General features: G+C 56.4%; 1 protein-coding gene across 1 annotated transcript; it reads left to right on the plus strand.

Moving 5' to 3' along the window:
* The first annotated feature begins 3,372 nt into the window (after positions 1 to 3,372).
* On the plus strand, positions 3,373 to 14,753 carry LOC144729023 (putative nuclear hormone receptor HR38). The gene is made up of 8 exons (XM_078608855.1): positions 3,373 to 3,672; positions 5,679 to 7,105; positions 7,801 to 7,930; positions 9,271 to 9,374; positions 9,414 to 9,503; positions 10,811 to 11,031; positions 11,336 to 11,514; positions 12,013 to 14,753. The coding sequence occupies exons 2-8, from the start codon at positions 6,641 to 6,643 to the stop codon at positions 12,276 to 12,278; spliced, it is 1,455 nt and encodes a 484-aa protein (XP_078464981.1). The 5' UTR covers positions 3,373 to 3,672; positions 5,679 to 6,640; the 3' UTR covers positions 12,279 to 14,753.
* The last annotated feature ends 4,781 nt before the right edge of the window (positions 14,754 to 19,534 follow it).

Here is a 19,534-nt window from a genome sequence, read left to right on the forward strand (position 1 = left end):
AGAGAGGGTAACTTCCTCCCCCCTCCCTACCCACCATGCGTAGAGAGGGTAACTTCCCCTCCCCCTTCCTTCCCCCTCCCTCCCCCCTCTAGCCCCCCCCCCCACACAGAGGAAAGGCAATTTCCCCCCCCACCACCACCCGCATTTGCCTGCCGCGTTGCTTATCACTGGAAAGTGCCTCTCCGTGTGGAGCGACGGGGAAGAGAAGTGGGCGGGGGAGGAAAAGTGGGGAGTGGGAGGGGCACGCGAGAAGCCGTGACGCAGCTTGCGTGGCTCTGTGACGCGCACACGACGGCGTGGGAGTCGCTGGGGGGGTGGGGGCGCTAATTAGAGAGAGGGGGTTGGTGGTGGTGGGGGCTGGTGGGGGGGGGTTGGTGGTGGGGGGTCGTGGAGTCTCGCGCGGCTATTTCCGAAGCCCCGCGCGCGTTGTCACCGAGCGGCGCGCGCGTGTCCCCAATTCTAAATCAGGCCCGGGCTTTTGTATTTTTAGCAATTTCCCTCTATTTATGTAACGATTCTCGTATTTTTGCTGCTGAGCTCCCCTCAACCCACCCCTCCGTCCCAACCCCCGCCGGTGTAAGCCAGTTAAGGCCAAGTGATGACCATTCCACATTCCTGCATTACCCGCCGGGGTTTTTTGTAGTAGGTGAATGTTTTGTTGTAAATGCCAACCGTGACGCTGCTGATGCTGAATTATTTGCTATATTAGAAGACCCCTATCCCATAACCCACATCCTATAACCCTACGCCCAAATCCGCACCCTCTATACTATAACCCTAACCACATCTCGTAACCCCTATCCTATTACCTTCACCCCATCCCGTAACCCCTACCCTATAACCCTAACCCCTATCCCGTAACTATGATCCTATAAACCTGACCCCTATCATATCACCCGAATCCCTATTCCGTAACCTCTATCCAAAACCCTAACCCCTATCCCATATCCTCAATCATATAACCCACAACCTATCCCCTAACCCCCAATCCCCGAACTCTATTATCTAACCTTTATCCTATAGCCCTATCCTCTGAACCCTATTCCCTAACCCCCAATCCCCGAACTATATTATCTAACCCTTATCCTATAGCCCAATCCTCTGAACCCTATTCCCTAACCCTATACAATATCCTCTTCCCAGTCACTGTAACGTGGCTAAATACTGGCCTCAAAATGAAACCTTATTATCATCATCTGAATCTTCAGCGGCAGATCGTGAAACACTCGCGGTGCAGGCGATGGGCATGGTGTGCACGTGTGGTTTGCGCACATGTCGATTCACACTTGAGTGAGTGCTTGGTGTAGGGTGTGTAACATCATCATTGGGAAGACAAAGACGGCCCGGCGTGGTGTTGGCCACCCACCCCGTCGTATGTGCCGTACGGGCCTCGCTAACAGCACTTGCCCCAACATTATATTAGAGGCTATACGGGGGATCTTTGTCTTTGTTCGTGCACTAATGTGCTCGCGCACGGCACTTGCCCCAACAGTCTGTTAAGTTTATATGGGGAGGAATATTTATCATTGTGTACTTTGGGAGAGGTGGTGCAGCGCTTAGCGCACCGCGCTACGGACCTGGTCATCCGAGTTCGATTCCCGCTCACAGCCAACATCAATGACGAATATCCGAGCCCAGTCCCAGCTGGGCCTCCCCTAGGTCGACTCAGCCTTAAATGAGTACCTGGTGCGGTGTGTAAACATTACCGTTGCGGAGACAAAGACGGTCGGCTTGTGGTACTAGCCACACTAACCCACTCGTCTGTGGCGTTGTATCTGTACACGTGTGTCTGTGTGTGTGTCTATGAACGCGCGTGCGTTTTAACCACGCGCCGAAGGCCACCACAATTAGACTCGCAGCAGCAACAACAACAACGACGACGGAGCCAACCCCAGCTGGGGTCGCGACGGGAATAGCTGTCCAGATGCACCCCCCGCCCGCCCGCCACCACCACCACCGCTCATCCTCACTCCCCTCCCACGCAAAACCCGCTCGAGATCCTAAATTTACCCACAATTTATCCCAATTTTACTCGGCGCGGCGCGGAAAGAGGCCAAAAATAACCACCGCCCCTCCCCCCCATCCCCCGGCGCCCGCGCAGGTCCCGCCCCCCTCTGCGCGGCTATTTTTAGCCGCGCGCGTGCGTCACGGGCGCGCGCCGCGTGCGTCACGGGGGCGGACGCGGCGCGCGCTCCGCTGCGGGGGGTGACGTCAATGGGCGAGAGAGGCGGGGGGTGGGAGAACCGGGGGGGGGGGGGATATCGGGGTGAGTAAAGGGGATGAGTGGAGGAGGAGGAGGAGAGGTAAAGGAGGTGGTGGAGGTGAGAGACAGAGAGAGATGGGGAGAAGTTTGGGTGGGGGGGGGATGCACGCATCGATTGATTGCAATCGATGATTACCATCGCAATAACACGCGTTGCATCGTGCACAATTAAAACAAAATATTGGTCCCTCCGCCTCCTGGCGTGTCCATCTCGAGGTGGTGGTGGTGGACGTGGTGGTGGACGTAGTGGTGGACGTGGTGGTGGACGTGGTGGTCCACTCAGGGAAGGGAGCAAAACCCCGTGGGGGTCGCGCCCACGAGTCGACTGCAATGCCGCCGCAAAAAAGCGTCAAATGATCGAGACGTGACGGCCCTCGTGTGCGGAGGGGCCTGCGGTGTCCGGCGGGAGCGGTGATCACGACGAGGGGGTGGCTGGGGGGGGTGCAGAGGGGTTTCTCGGGAGGAAGGGGGCGCATCAGCGGCGTGGGACAGGGGAGGAAGGAGAGCGGGCGGGTGGGTATTTGTTGTTTGGGAATTGGGACGTGGGGAAGGGGGGGGGATGCACGCGATGTAGGGGAGGAGGAGGAGGGGGAGAGAAGAGGAATTGAGGGGGAGTGCTGAGAGGGGGAGTTGATGGGTTTGTTGATGTTTGGATGGAGGTGGGGGTGGGAGAATGGAGGGGCGGTGGTACATGAATGGGGAGGCGTGCGTGGTGAGGAGGCGTAGGGTAGGGCATGCGACGTGTAAGGGAGACATGTCGGCGAACAAGGAATGGAGAGAGTGAGGGGGGGGAGGTGGACGGCGGGGGGAGGGGAGGGGGAAGCCGAGACGGAGGGGGGTGAAGGGAGTGGGGTGGAGGGTAGGGGAGGGGCTGGAGGGGGTTGTCCGCGCGTGGAAACAGGAACGCGCTCGTGCGCGCGCACGCAGCAAGCGGAGAGAGACGCGGGCGACCGGGAGGTGGTGGGGGGGGCAGTGACGTCACGGCAGCTCCGACGGCCGTCACGAGCCGCCTCCGCGCGCGCGGCCCCATTGGCTCGCGGGGCTTCGTGACGCGCGTCACCCCCTACTTAAAGCGCGGCGAGGCGGCGTGCACGCGCACAGAACCCAAGGCGCTCCTCCTGTTAGGCGCGCGAGTCTCTCTCTCATCTCATCTCTCCCCCCACACACGAGTCTCTCTCTCGAACACACGCACGAGTCTGTCGCTCGCTCACGAGTCTCTCGATCGTTGACGGACCTGCTCACGCGGGGACCTACTCGCAGGACTTATCGACCGCCACCGCCGCACCTGTGGCACGGATCACGACACCTTTGGGATTTTGACAGCAAGAAGCCATCATCGCTCCGTCTTCATTATCGACGCTCTTCAACTGCACCCACGACCCCCCCCCCCCCACCTCGTGGGAGTCACGGTAAGACGTCCTCCTCACCTGTCTCAAAACTCGCTACGAAGTGAATCGGGGGGTGGGGGGGCAGCCACCTGTGTGAACGCACCTGCGCAGCTGAGCTCGTCTTGCGGTCACTTTGGTTGGTTCGTATCGCAGAGCCTCTGACTCGGTGGTGCGATCGAGTCGCCCTGCCCGCTCGAGCGGCAGTTGTCTCAAATGTCAGCTTCGATCTGTCAGCTTCGATCTGTATTTGTGCATTGACCGGGGGAGGAGTGGGATGCACTGCGTAAATGATCTAACTGATGATGGTAAATGCAGAGATTTCGGTTTTTAGGAGGAGGTGGGGGGCACCTAATATTTGTGGGTTGGGGGAGAGTGGTGGTGGTGCATTGCTGAATTTATATCGTAGGTGGTGCACACACTCGCACACACACATGGGAAGGTCGGGTGCTGACTTGTGCGACTGGTAATAACGGCAGAAGGACGGTAGCGATGGTGTTGGTGAGTGGGTGGGCGGTGGTTGGTGGTGACTTTGTAAAGTTGGAACTCGGGTTGCCCGCTCGGCCACCACTGCCGTGGCACCCTCCACCTTTGAGGCGATGGTGGGGAGGTGGTGATGATGGAGGTGGTGATGATGGAGGTGGTGATGATGGAGGTGGTGGTGATGATGGAGGTGGTGATGATGGAGGAGGATGAGGAGGATGGAGAAGCCGGCAATTGCCGGGGCTGCGGGTTGCGTGGCTGTCTTGGTTCCTGGCCATGCAACATTTGCAACGCGCGCTCCGCTTCATGAGATGATGATGACGATGCTGCTGCTGCTGATGAGGGTGATGATGCTACTGCTGTTGATCATGATGAGAGTGCTGCTGCTGATGATGATGTTGAAAGTTGCGGCACGAATGTAGCGGTTTGCGCGAGCGTGCAAACACGTGGCCAAGGGGGTGAATCCGTGCTATGCAGAATCATGATGATAACGAGTTCATTTGACATGCGTTGTTGATAAAGTCTCTTATGGCAATGCCGTCATTAACCAGCGCTGCACTCATTAGCATACCCACCGCGGGGAGCATTACCATTGTTACTATTCATATTATAAATAATATTGGTCGCGAAAGCCTACGTGTTAAACTCACATGATAAAGTTTACACCGTTAATCCTCCACGCTACTTTAACACGCGATGGATATCACTGCAGGGATATAAAGAGCAGAGCTGCCAATGCGAACGGGCAATGAATGCACTGTGCAATGTGATATGCTTACAATGCCGCTGCTGCTGCTGATGATGATGTTAATGCTGCTGATGATGCTACTGCTGCTGATGGGGGTTGGGAGAGTGTGAAGGGGGGGGGGATCGAGTTTGCATCTGGAATTACGATCCTCGTCTCGCGCATTCGACACACCCCCCGCTGGCACGCGTGGTTTACACACTCACACACATACACACAATCACACGCACACGCACGTACACTCACTCGCTCACGTACAAAGAAAAGACAAAGATCCCCCGTGTAGCCTTGACAGACTGTTGGGACAAGTTCTGTTAGCGAGCACCTATGAAGGCCGGCAACGGCACACGAGGGGGGTGGGTGGCCAACACCACGCCCGGACGCCTTTGTCTCCCCAGTGGCGATGCTTACACACCGCACCAGGTACCAATTTGATGCTGAGTCGACCGAGAGGAGGCCCAGCACTGGTTCAGATAATCGTCACTGGTGGTGGTCATGAGCAGGACCAATACACACAATCACCTACATACACACACGTACACTCTCACACATCCATCCACACACGCGTTTACACATATACATTTACACATGTAAACACTGACATTTACACACACCTACCATGTTTACCTATGTATCTGCCCACCCGTATGTCTATCTACCCTCTTACATGCCTACCCACCAACAAGTCTACCCGCCCACCTGTTCACCCACCCACATGTCTGTCTAGCCTCTGACACGTCTACCCGCCCACCTCTCCACGGCTTATAATTGACGTCTGTCCATCTATTCCCTCCCGTTGCAGCTCCACCGACTCCACAACCGCCGCGTCCCTCCCTCAAAGGAGCGGGCGATCTCTTCTCGGGGAACCCTGGCCGCTCAGGTGGCCACGTCCCGGTTCGCGCCCTGTCCCGCGCAGCGCGATGCCGGCATGAGCGTCTGCAGCAGCAGCAGCAGCCGTCAAGCGCCCTCATCCTCCTCCTACCCCTCTCCGCGGAGCGCCATGCCGTGCGCTGCGCGTGTTCCCTTCGCCGCTACGGGGGTCTCGGTGGGGTCCCCGCTGGGACCCTCCGGCGAGGCCTCCTCGCTGCTCCACGCGGCCGCGTTCCCCCAGCTGCCGTCGGCCGAGGCGGAGGAGGAGCGTCTGCTGAGCGAGCTCACGGGCCCAGACTTTTTCCGCTTCAGCATGGAGATCGTGAATGCGGACGCGGCGGCGATTAGCGCGTTCTCGCCCTGCTCCTCCTCCTCATCCTCGTCCTCCTCGTCCTGTTCGCCCTTCTCCTCGTCCGCCTCTTCCTCCAACGCCGCCGTCTCGTCCTCATCGCCCGTCGCCTCTCTTCCCGGCGGATTCGCATTCTTCTCGAACGCGCACGGGAACCGGCACCAGTACCACCACCAGAGCGCGTCGCCGTTCGACGCCGTCTCGGCCCAGGTGCACGCGGCGGTCAAGACGGAACCCCAAGTGGACTACACCTGCCACATGCAGCTGCAGCATCTGCATCACCTACAGCAGGACCCGCAAATGCACCTACAGCAGCAGCACCACCAGCAGCAGCAGCAGCAGCAGCAGCCAAGTTGGAAGACCTGCATCTCGCCGCGTCCACACTCCACCTCCTGCCCTCGCCTCCCTCCTCTCCGCCGACGTCGCCGCATCTGCAGCAGCAGCAGCAGCAGCTCTACGGCGGTGCCGCCTCCCAGTCTGAGCAGGGCTGCCCCTGGGGGGTGTCCCTTTACGCGGGTCTCTGCTGCGGGCTCCCCGATGCGGAGATGCAGCAGCAGCTCTTGCCCCCCTTCGCATGCACGCAGTCCCCGCCGGACACCCCCACAGCCACAGGGGCTCACGATCTCTCCGGCTTCACGCGCCGCTCCGTCGCCTCTCCCTCGTCGTCGTCGTCGTCGTCCTCCTCCTCCTCCTCCTCGTCCCCGTGCCCCCTCGTTTCGCAGGGCGCCGTGCACAGCTTCTCATTCCCACCGTGCGGCGTCGGGGCGCCCGCGTTTGGAACGGGGATGGTGGCCTCGACTGAGCTGACCGGACAGCTTTCTCCGCATCATCATCACCATCATCAGCAGCACCAGCAGCACCAGCAGCACCAGCAGCACCAGCAGCAGCAGCATCATCAGCAGCAGCATCAGCAGGGCTCGGGCGAGGGGATGTGCGCTGTGTGTGGGGATAACGCGGCGTGTCAGCACTACGGGGTCCGCACATGCGAGGGCTGCAAGGGATTCTTCAAGGTGAGGGGGGGGAGCACCCACCTGTGTGAACGCACAAAGACAAAGGTCACCCGCATAGCCTTCACGCACACAATATCGGGGGCAATTGCTGTTCGCGAGTAGCGTCGAGTGACGGCCGCCGCCGCCACGGCATCACGACGCGGGCGGTGTTGGCTAAGCACCACGAACCGCCTTTGATCGTTTTGCGCACACACCGCACCAAGGGCAGTAGTCGTTTAGTCGAGGGCCGAGTCGAGCTGAGGAAGTCCCGGGATCGGTGCAGATCCACGCCGCCACCGCTGCGCGCACAGAGACACACCCTCTGTAGACTATTGGGACCAGTGCAACGCGTTTGGAACTCGCACGACAGACAAAGATCCCCCGTATAGCCTTTGCTTGGCCGTTGGGGCAAGTGCTGCTCGCTGCGAGTAACCACGAGAGCCGTGGCACGGCGCCCATGACGTGTGTTTTGTTTCTCTTCGGTACGTGATAATGATGGCGATGATATTGAAATGATGATGATGATGATGATGTGATAATGATGAAGTGTGATCATGACAATGTGATGACGATGTTGAAATGACGACGATGTGTGAGGATGTTGAAATGATAATGGCGATGTGTTGTGATGATGACGGTGGGTGGCGGTGTTGTGATGATGATGGTGATGATGATGTGTGATGATGACGGTGCGTGATGGCGTGTTGTCTGCGCAGCGCACGGTGCAGAAGGGAGCACGCTACGTGTGCCTGGCGAGTCGGAGTTGCCCCATTGACAAGAGGAGACGCAACCGATGCCAGTTCTGCCGTTTCCAGAAGTGTCTGGGCGTGGGCATGGTGAAAGAAGGTGAGCGCCAACTCCACCCACACACAGACAAAGGTCTTCCCTATAGACTTCACCAGACTGTTGGGGCAAGTGCTGTTAGCGAGTAGCAGCTTGCTTATAAAAGCCGGCACAGCGCTGTTGAGTACACGCACTGCACCAGGCAACCATTGACGATGGAAATTCCACGATAAGATATTCTCTGCAACTTATTTTTTAGCAGAGCGGGAATCGAACTCGGGTCACCGGGTTCGTAGGGGGCAGTACGCGAACCGCTTCAATACGGCTCCGCATGTACCGTACATATACACACATCGCAGCAGCCGAAATTCGCCACCAAGTGGCGGTGACGCCACTAAAACATTGACTGTGCCAAGCTAGGTGCACTCTGAGGCCGTCACGTGAAGTGTCGAAGGCTCGCTGCTGGCAGGAGGTCGCGGGACAGACCCGCGTGCTGCTACGGGTTAACTGAGTTGACTTGCGGATGAACCACCTGCTACGCCAACTCGCTCACACACACAGACACAGATCCCCCGTGTAGCCTTAACAGACTGTTGGGGCAAGTGCTGCTAGCGAGCACCTATGCAGCCTGGCGTGGTACACGAGGTGGCCAGCACCGCGCCGGACCGCCTTTGTCTTCCCAGTGGCGATGTTTACACACCCACACGAGATACTCATTTGAGGCTGAGTCGACAGAGGAGAGGCCCAGGTGCCGGTTCGGATAATCGTCACCGGTGTTGGAGGAGCGGGAATCGAACTCGGGCGGCCGGGCTCGTAGGGCAGCGCGCTAACCGCTACACCGCCGCTCTCCGCTCACTGACACGAAGTCAGACGCACACAGACACACAGGCAGACACACAGACACACAGACGACAGGCAGACACACAGACATACAGACACACAGACGACAGGCAGACACACAGACACACAGATACATATACGACAGGCAGACATACAGACACATACACACAGACGACAGGCAGACACACAGACATACAGACACACAGACGACAGGCAGACACACAGACACACAGATACATATACGACAGGCAGACATACAGACACATACACACAGACGACAGGCAGACACACAGACACACAGACCACAGTCAGACACACAGACACATAGACGACAAGCAGACACACAGACATACAGACACAGACGACAGGCAGACACACAGACATACAGACACACATACACACAGACGACAGACACACAGACGACAGACACACAGACGACAGACACACAGACGACAGGCAGACACACACGCGCACATGGGGTGCTGGTGCTCCCGTGGGAATCCGAGCCGAACCTCTCCCCCCCCCTCTGCTCCCCCCGCCCCCCTCTCCCCCTCCCCGTGCAGTGGTTCGCACGGACAGCCTCAAGGGTCGCCGTGGCCGCCTCCCATCCAAACCCAAGAGCCCGCAGGACGGGTCGCCCAGTGCGGGACCCGCGGGGGGCGCAGGGGCGGGGCTCCTGGCGGGGGGTGGAGGGGCGGGGCTCCTGGCGGGGGATGGAGGGGCGGGGCTCCTGGCCGGAATTCTCGCGGCGCACAAGGAGTTGATGCCGGACTTGGGCAAGTTGGATTACTCCAGGGTAAGGGAGAGAGAGAGAGAGAGACGCGTGTGCACACACGTGTACACACACACACAGACACGTGTACACACACAGACACGTGCACACACACACACCTGTACACACACACGTGTACACACACACAGACACGTGTACACACACACACATACACGTGTACACACATACACGTGTACACACATACAGACACGTGTACACCCACACACACACACGTGTACACACACACACGTGTACACCCACACACACACACGTGTACACACACACGTGTACACACACACACAGACACGTGTACACACACAGACACGTGCACACACACACACGTGTATACACACACAGACACGTGTACACACACACACGTGTACACACACACGTGTACACACATACAGACACGTGTACACACACACGTGTACACACACACACGCGTGTACACAGATACGTGCAAACACACACGTATACACAGATACGTGCACACACACACGTGTACACACACAGACACGTGCACACACACGCAGAGACAAAGACACACGCACAAAGATTTACACACATGGACATAAACGTACAGGCATACACACAAACATCCAAGACTGTTGGGGAGACAGCCAGATACACGCACGTACATACACACACATACCTAGATATATAGATAGACATACCAAGTGCAGTATTACACACATACACGCACATTCCTAGATAGACAGACATGAATAGTATTACGTGCATACACGCAAATCAATTTAGATAGACATACATACAGAGCATTACATACAGTGCATACATTCCTAGATATACATCATATGATCACATACACACACACCGATGTATACGATCATAGTATTAAATACTTACATACACCCATACGTACGTATACATTTCCACATACACAAGAATTTATTTTTTACACATCCCATCAGCGGCATTTGGTTCAAAACGATTTTTAAAAAAACTCTGGGCCGGTCTTGACATTCAGTGCCTCGTCATCATCATTATCACCAGCAGCAGCAGCAGCAGCAGAGCGAGGCCTCCATGCTTGAGACAACGCTGGCCAACTTGCAAGGTGTTCACAGGCACTGAATGTCAAGAAGGGCCCACAGTTTGTTCGACACGCGGCGAGCCATCAGCAGCAGGAGCGATCTTCCTGCTGCTGGCGCACCGCCGATCGTCCATATGAACAACAAAACTCATCATTGGAACCTCATTTGCCAGAAGAAAACATGACTCCTTGTAAAAAAAAAAGTGTCAGTTTTGTTGCCAGATAAAAGGGTAACAAAACTCATCCCTATCTCTCGCCTCTCCCCCCCCCCGTCCATCAGTGCGAGTCCACGGAACAGCAACAGCAGCAGGGACCCGCGTCCCCGTGCGTGTCGGACGCGGAGAGCGTGAGCCTCTTCTACTCCCTCCTCGCCGCCTCCGCGCGCGCCCTCGCCGCCTGGGCCGACCGCACGCCGGGCCTGCGGGGCCTCAGCCCCCACGACCGTGCGCTCCTCCTCGAGTCCGCGCTCCTGGAGCTCTTCGTGCTACACCTTGCCTTCAGGTGAGACGGGGTCGGGGGTGAAGAAGGTGGTGGTGGAGTAGAGGGGGGGGGGTGATATCGAGCAGGCGAGGGAATCTGGGATGATGCCACCTAGCCCCTCGAGCCATTTCATCACAAGTTCTTGTTCACGTGTCGCTCTCAAACCGCACTTCGTAACCCCGCGTGCCCGCGTCTCGGTGCCCCTCTGACCCCCTTGCGTCCGCGTGTCTCCACGGTGACATCTCTCGCCTCTCTGCGTCTCCGCTGTCCCCGCTGGCGTCTCTAACCCGGTGGTTCCGCGTGCGTCTCTTCGTCTGCCCCGCAGCTCGGACCCAGGCCGTGGCCGCCTCGTGTTCTGCACGGGCCAGGCGCTGCACGTGTCCACGTGTGCGCCCGCCTTCGGCCAGTGGCTCCAGCCGGTGATGGAGTTCGCGCGGGGCCTGCGCGCCCTGCAGCCGCACGCAGACTCCCTCGCCTTCCTCGCGACGCTGGTGCTCCTCAGCGGTGCGTGCACGCACAGAGACAGAGGAGATCCACCGTGTAGCCTCTGGCTGACTGTCGTGGCAAGTGCTCTTCGCGAGCAGCTCGTGTGAAGGCCGGCACGGTGCACCCTTGAGTGGGTGTGTGGCCAAACACCACCCTGGGCCGCCTTTGTCTCCCGAGTGGCGATGTCTACACATTGCCACTAATTACTCGTTTTAAGGCCGAATCGACCTAAGAATGGCCCAGGACCGGTTCAGATATTCGGTGCAGATGTTGTGGCTGTGAGCGGGAATCGAACTCGGGTTGAGGGGTTCGTAGCGCAACCGCTCTAAGCACTGCGCCGCAGCTCCCCACAACACACGGATTCACACGCAGACATGTGCGCGCACACACGTGTGAACATACACACAGAGTGTACGTACACACGTCGTCAGCGCTGCATCTTTAGCCGTAGGTGTGTTACTCCTCGTGGCGGTGCGGCGAGTCTAATTAAACCTCTCTCTGACCCGCCCCATTCAGACCGCCACGGCCTTCAGGATCCACTGCGGGTGGAGGAGTTGAGGACACGGGTCCTGGCCGCCATGCAGCAGCATCATCATCAGCAGCAGCAGCAGCAGCAACATCATCATCAGCAGCAGCAGCATCTGAGCGCACTGCTCTCCCAGCTCAGGGACCTGCGCCCCCTGTGCACCCAGGGGCTGCAGAGGATTTTCTACCTGAAGCTGGAAGACCTCGTCCCTCCTCCCCCCATCATCGACAAGCTCATGGACACGCTGCCCTTCTGAAGTGCCCGCGGATGAACCCGGCGGGAATATCCTATCGGGGTAGCGTCACTCGGCGCCGCTGACCCGCGCCGTTCACCCACCGCCACACTCGGTGTGGCATTGGAGGAGCGCGCTCGACAGCTTGCGTAGTAGCGCCCGGACGGTTGGATGTACTGAACCTGCGGACCTTCGGAAGATAACCTCTGTGGTTACCGCCGTAGTTAACTCTGGGAGTTGTACCCACGACTCGTGTGGTGGAGATGAACTCACAGGTGCGTGGACCCAGAGGGCGGCTCGGACTCTGGGAGTTGACCTGCAGAGTCGCCCGTGTGGGAGTTAGCCCGACAAGCGGGTGATGGCCCAGCGCACGGGGCAAAATGCGGCACAAGAGGATGGACATTTCCCCCCCCCCTGCCCCCGAGACCGCATCTCATCGCCGTCGATCGGAGCGGGTCACAGTTGCACATCCGTGCCTGGTGTTTGTATTGGGGAGTGTAATGTAAAGTGGGGGGGGGGGGGGGGTTATAGGGGTTTGTTGGGGTGTCAGCCCCCTGCCCCCACCCGGTGTTAGAGACTTTGATCGCCACGTGTCGTCAACCGCACACCTGGATCGGAGAGCGTACACCCAAACGTTTTCTTTCGTCGAGGAGACAGTATATATATATACTGTAACGTTTATATACTGTAGGCATTTTATCGCTGGTGTCCATTTTGCCATGTCTGTATAGACTGCATTTTTTAAATATGAAGGGGATTTCTTTCTTCTTGTGGATGGAGGAGGGGGGGGAGGGAATTGAATATGTGCCTGGAAACCATACACTTTATATACATAGATACACAAATATATATAGAGAGAGAACGTTTATAAATATAGAGAACTATTCTAACGATGAAAAAAAGTCGAATTTTTAAAAAACAAAAACCTCCACGCGACTCGAGCCATGCCTTGGAAGCGATCACCGAGTGCTGACGCGCGTGATTGTCCCATCATCAATGGGGGTTGTGGTTGGGAACCGTTCATCGGAGCGACTTTCCTGCACGCCGATCTTGTTGCCCGTTCTCCGACGTCGTCGCTCCCCGCTTCGCAAACGCAGTCGCACACAAGCGAGCCCCTTTCGCCGATGGGGTTAAGTTATTGGATTGGTTATTGATACAGCAACGCCCGTGTTAAGACCGCGAGAGGAGGCCAATGACTCACGAGTGGATGGGCCCCGTTCCGCCAGCAGCGGCGATTATAAAACAGTTGCACGGCTGCGCCTTTGCCTTTTACATTGTTAGGCTTCGGTTGGGCCCGGGGCCTTCCCATCTGGCCTGGAAGCTTGGCCCAAAAGGGGGCCTCAATCGAACCAGGGCAGCACCGTTGGCAGAGTTGTAATTCTAGTTTGTTATTTACCTTTATACAACGGAAAACATTAAAAAACATTTTCGTATTAAACAAATTTTGCTCTTCTATCATTACACAAAAAACAAAAACATCTTTACTGTTGCGTTGCCTTCGACGACTCGCCGAGCCAATCGCAGCGCTGCCCGGGCGTTGCAACAGGGAAGAGCGCTCAAAGCCACTGCGAGCAAAGTTGCTGCAGAGAGTTGCGAGCAACTTTGTCCCCGCTCCCCCACCGTGGCGATGCACGGGCAGCAACGCTCGTGTAGCAAATGGATATTGTTGGAAAGTCGCACCGATGAACATCAGCTCCACGGGTGAACCCATGCCAGCATCGGTCCGCCCGTCCGTCAGTTACTTATTTATTTGAACAGCGCGGGCGCCCATTGAGATTCAAGGCAACTTTTTTTTTTGTCTCCGTGGTATGCGGGGAATGACGATGAGCCAGGAGTCGAAATTCCACATTCCTACGGCGGGGATAATTCTCAACATAGGACCGCCCTATGGGGTTGATATACACACGCAAAAATGTTGAAACAAAAAATTATGCTGATGGAGTTTGGGTTGAGGATGTGTGGTTGATAAAGAGCCTTCCACGATCAGCCAGGGTGGCGCTGTGGTGATCTCAGCGCTCGGCTCGCAATCTGAAGGCGTCCAAGTTCAAATCCTGCCCCGAGGCCGAGTTAACATGCCGACGGTGGGTAAACCGTGGCTTGTGGTTGGAAACGTCAGACCAATCAGACCCCAAGATTCCATGTTTACTTGGCGGTGGTGGGGGGGGGGTTAACTCGGCCAACAATCTCTCCAGGGGGCGATAAAACAAACTTTATCGGGGGGGAGGTCAACATTTATCCAATCAAACGACGATTCACCCTCCTTATAGAATGTGGAATTTCCAAATCGACAGGAGAAGCAGCAGCGGCTTGCTTCAGATGACCCCCTGTGTGGCGTCATTCAACGTTTTTTTTCAGTTAAACAAATATCCGCATATAAATATTACCCGTGACCAAAATGATGAACAGGGGATGTTACTATGCAGCAACCAAGGTTAGGCAGCGGTTAACGAATCTCAATGGGATCTTTCCTGGATAAATAAAGGACGGCGACGATTGCGACTGCTTGCTGTGGGCTGGCTACTGGTTCTTCGAACATGTGGCGCGTTCCTGGTCCTGGCGTGTGCGACCACGGGGTTAGCGCCACGCCGCGCTACGAATCCGGTGACCCGAGGTCGATGCCCGCTCACGGTCACCAACGCCAGTGACGAATATCTGCAGCGGTCCTGGGCCTCCTCTAGGTGGGCTCAGCCTTAAAATGAGTAGAGTACTTGGTGCGGTGCGTAGAACATCGGCACTGGAGAGACAAAGGCGGTCGGGCGTGGTGCTGGCCGCCCACCTCCTCGTGCGCCGTGCCGGCCTTCATAGGTGCTCGCCCTACAGCACTTGCCCCAACAGTCTGTTGAAGGCTATACGGGGGATCTTTGTCTTGTTATCTTTGTGTGTGTGTGTGTGCGCCGTGCCGGCCTTAATAGGTGCTCGCTCACAGCACTTGCCCCCAACAGCGTACGGGAAAGTCGGAGTCGTCCGCTGTGGCTACTAAATCTCGTGACCTGGGTTCGACTCCTGGCCATAAGCACTGCTATCACTCGCACCCATTGGCAACTAACTCACTACTAATCCGACATGGACCTCCCTTAGGGTCAACGCAGTCTCTCTATCGAGTAAGCCCACGGCAGCGTGAGCGTGGCGAGAGACCAAAGCGAGCGAGCGTGAGCGCTTCTGATCTTGCCAACATCCCACCTTACGTACGCAGTTTCAGCCTTAATAGATGCTCGCTAACAGCATTTCCCCCCCCCCCCCTACAGCCTATGAGGCTATACGGGGCAATTATGTGTGTGTGTGCAGAGTATATGTGTGTGGGGGGGGGGGAGCGGAGGGGTAGTGGTTTGCGTACTGCATCACGATTCCGGCGACCTGGGTTCGATTCCCGGCGATTAATTCACAGGTAAACTCAAGCCTTAAATAAAATCCCGGGGCGATGTGTAAGCATCAGCACTGGAGAGACAAAGGCGGCCGGGCGTGGTGCTGGCCACACCACTCCTTGTGTGCCGTGCCTGCCTTAAAAGGTGCTCGCTAACAGCACTTACCCCCAGAGTCTATGAAACGAAACGGGGCTGTCTTGTCTGTGTTGTTGTGTGTCTTTGTACTGTGCGTTGCTTTGTGTGCCTGTATTAGGAGCGGTGGCGCAGTGGTTAGCGCACTGCTGTACGAACTTAGCGACCGGCGTTCCGTGCCCGCTCACAACCAATAACAGTGGGAAATATCTGAGCCGGTCCTGGGCCTCCCATAGGTCGACTCAGCCTTAAATGAATACCTGGTGCTGTGTGTAACATCAGCACTGGGGAGACAAAGGCGGCCGGGCGTGGTGTTGGCCACACCAGTGCATTGTTCCGGCCTTCAGCACCTGCCCCAAAAGTATGTTAAGGCTATACAGGGGATCTTTGTCTTTGTGTATGTGGCTATGATTGTTTGTCTGTATGCGATGCCAAACAAAAGACTCGTGTTATGTCCGCTGACACTTATTTAAAGACGCCTATTAAAGGAAGACGCAACCAAAACAAATACAACGTCTGTTGCCGTTTCGTTTTGTACGTCGCGTGGGTCCATACTGCGACAACAGCAGCAGCAGCGGCAGCATCGCCCCCTACTTGCGAGAGCGCGGCAAAACACATTCCTGCGGAGGGAGCTGGTAAGGAACGTTGGGTTGCTCGGTCAATGGCCAGGGTTAACGGCGGCGTGGTGTATTCCGCAAATATGCCCGACTGTGAGGGCGGGCACAAGCCGGCGTGAGTAGGTTAAACGTTGAGTTTTATAAGGGCACCACGGGGTGACCAGCCCCTCCCCACCCAGCCCCACCCCTCCCACCCCCCACCCAGCCCCACCCAGCCCCACCCTCCCCACCCTCCCCACCCAGCCCCTCCCCATCCTCCCCACCCAGCCCAAAGAATATACCTTTAGAGTATTTGGCTAAATTTCGATTTAAAGCTTTCGTGACTGCAGAGATTCATCTTCTTGGTTCTTTCGGTAAAGTCACGTAGAAGGGAAATAATAAAATAATAAAAGAAAACATTATATTACGTTTTATTTAATAATATAATGGTTTATTTTTTTTTACTTTATTATTTCCCTTCTACGTGACTTTACCGAAAGAACCAAGAAGTATTTGGCTACTATAAATTTCCACGTGATAAGTCACTTCGTTGCGCCATCATTTGTGGCCAGGTCGCTTTTGAAAAAGAGCTGTCCAGCTCATTGGGCCTTACCTGGTAAAACTAAAAAACAAAATAAGTTTTTTTGATGACCTCTCGGATATTTCCATGAAATAATGTGCAAGCCCACGAGGCTGACGCCACCCGCGTAGCTGCAAGAGCTGCCCTTGCGCTGGGTGTCCCCGGCTGTAAGCCCGCAATATCCGTAGCTGCTCCTTATCTCCGTGTGTGTGTGTCTCTCTCTCTCTCTATCCCCTCGCTTATCTCTCCAGAGTTGTATACTCCGTCTTTCTCTCTCGCGCGCGCGCTTATCTCTCCTGAGATGTATCCTCACGAATCGGTCATAAATAACCTTCATACCTGCAGGCCGTTGGGTCAGACGCAGTTAACGCACAAAGGCACAGATCCCCCGTATAGCGTGTCACAGGCTGTTGGGGCAAGTGCTGTTAAGAGAGCAGCACCCATGGAGGCCGACACGACGCAACCTACGTAGAGGGTGGGTGGCCGAATACCTCTCCAGGCCGCCTTTGTCTCCCTCGTGGAGATATTCAAACATCGCACAAGGTACTCGTTTTTAAGACTTTGAGTCCCCCTAGGGAACCGGCGAAGAAAATCCTCACCGGTGTTGGTTACCGGGTAAGCCGGCTTCGTAGCGCAGCGCGCCAACCGCTGCACTCCCGCTCCCCACACAACAACAACAGCAACAGCCGCCGCCGTTCGCCACTCAGCGGCGGCGACGTCCCCACAGCGCCCGTGCCAGGCTAGGTGCACACCGAGGCTGTTTACGCGACGCGCGCCTAATGGCTCTGCCGCTGGCAGGCGCACCCCGGGGGCGACGTGAGGGAGGTGACCGGCTGATACGCGCCGCCTCTCGCCGCTACATCGCGACAAACCTTTGCGGGCGTTCGTGTCCCCGCGCGAACAAACGCGGTCGGGCGCGTTGGCGACTGGGAAAGATTCCCCCGGGGCTCGTGCTCATGAGCGGGCATTGAGAGCGCTTCGTGTAGCGCGCGCGGTGTCCCTCTCTGTGTGTGTGTCCGAGCCCCGCCGGAGTTCACCCACCAAACCCCCCCCCCCCCCCCCTTGTAGACGGAACGGACTCACCGCTAAAAGAAAAGAAAAATAATCTTTCACTGAGCACTGCTTGATGTCCTTTATTTAACCGGGTTAGAGACTGCTTTATTTTACCACGTGAGAAAGAGCCCTTTAATAACCAGCTGGGTCCTTTATTTAACCAGATGAGAGAGTCCTTTATTTTACGACGTGAGAAAGTCCTTTATATGACCAGGTAAGGGAGAGTCCTTTATTTAACCAGGTGAGAGAGAGCGAGTCTTTTATTTAACCAGGTGAGAGCGTCCTTTATTTAACCACGTGAGAAAGTCATTTATTTAACCAGGTGAGAGGTTTTTATTTAACCGAGTGACAGAAAGTCCTTTATTTAACCAGATGAGAGTCCACTGTTTGGATTGTGTTTAAATCGCAGTTGCTGAGCTCATCCCCCGCAACGTTAAGCGGCCAGCAACAACCAGCACCGTTATCGGAGTTGTGACAGAGAGCAGTGTGACGCGTCTCTTGACTTGAGCGAGGCGATTGTTGCTGAAAGAGAAGTGAGGTGACCTGCAGTGTGGTGAGTGGGTGGGTGAGTGAGTGGGTGAGTGGGTGAGTGGGTGGGTGAGTCAGTGAGTGGGTGAGTGTGTTGTTGTGACCTGCAATGTGGTGAGTGGGTGGGTGAGTGAGTGGGTGAGTGGGTGAGTGGGTGGATGAGTGAGTGAGTGGGTGAGTGTGTTGTTGTGACCTGCAGTGTGGTGAGTGGGTGAGTGAGGGGGTGAGTGTGTTGTTGTGACCTGCAGTGTGGTGAGTGAGTGGGTGAGTGTGTTGTTGTGACCTGCAGTGTGGTGAATGCGTGGGTGAGTGTGTTGTTGTGACCTGCAGTGTGGTGAGTGGGTGAGTGAGTGGGTGAGTGAGTGAGTGTGTTGTTGTGACCTGCAGTGTGATGAGTGGATGGGTGAATTTATAAGTGGGTTAGTGAGTGGGTGAGTGTATAAGTGGGTGAGTGAGTGAGTAGGTGAGTGGATGGGTGAGTGAGTGGCTGAACGAGTGAGGGAGTGGTGGCTCTATGCTTGCGCAAGATGACATCTGCTGCAGCAGCGCTGTGGTTCAGTAGCTCCCTGCCAATGTGGAGGTCCTACTGCTGCTGCTGGCCATGACGAGAGGGCTTCAGCAGAGAGTTCGTGTCGTGTCGTTTCGCTGTTCCTCCGTCGAAGGAGCGCAGGCCACAGTAGGTTTACTCTGCGGCCCATAGCGTGGCTTGCATGTTCACACTCGCACCGCTGTGGCTCGTGTCTTTGAATCTCCATTCATGAAGTTGTGCTCATCGGCCTGTCGATGATGATCTGATGCGATTGATGCCTCTTCCAGCGTCTTGGAGGAGGAGGAGGAGGGAGGAGGAGGTGTGATGATGTTTGGGTCTCGAATGAGGATACGGACGTCCACGTTGCTCCAGCAGCGTCCCTACGAACCTTTGGTGAGATTCTCGGATGGTGACAGCAGCGCGACTCCAGACACGTGGCCAGTTATACGGCAGTGTGTTCTCCCAAGGCCACACACACACGGTGTGTGCTGACGAATGTG

The sequence above is a fragment of the Lampetra planeri genome, chromosome 31 (assembly GCF_965212315.1).
Source record: "Lampetra planeri chromosome 31, kcLamPlan1.2.h2, whole genome shotgun sequence".
Taxonomy (NCBI): domain Eukaryota; kingdom Metazoa; phylum Chordata; class Hyperoartia; order Petromyzontiformes; family Petromyzontidae; genus Lampetra; species Lampetra planeri.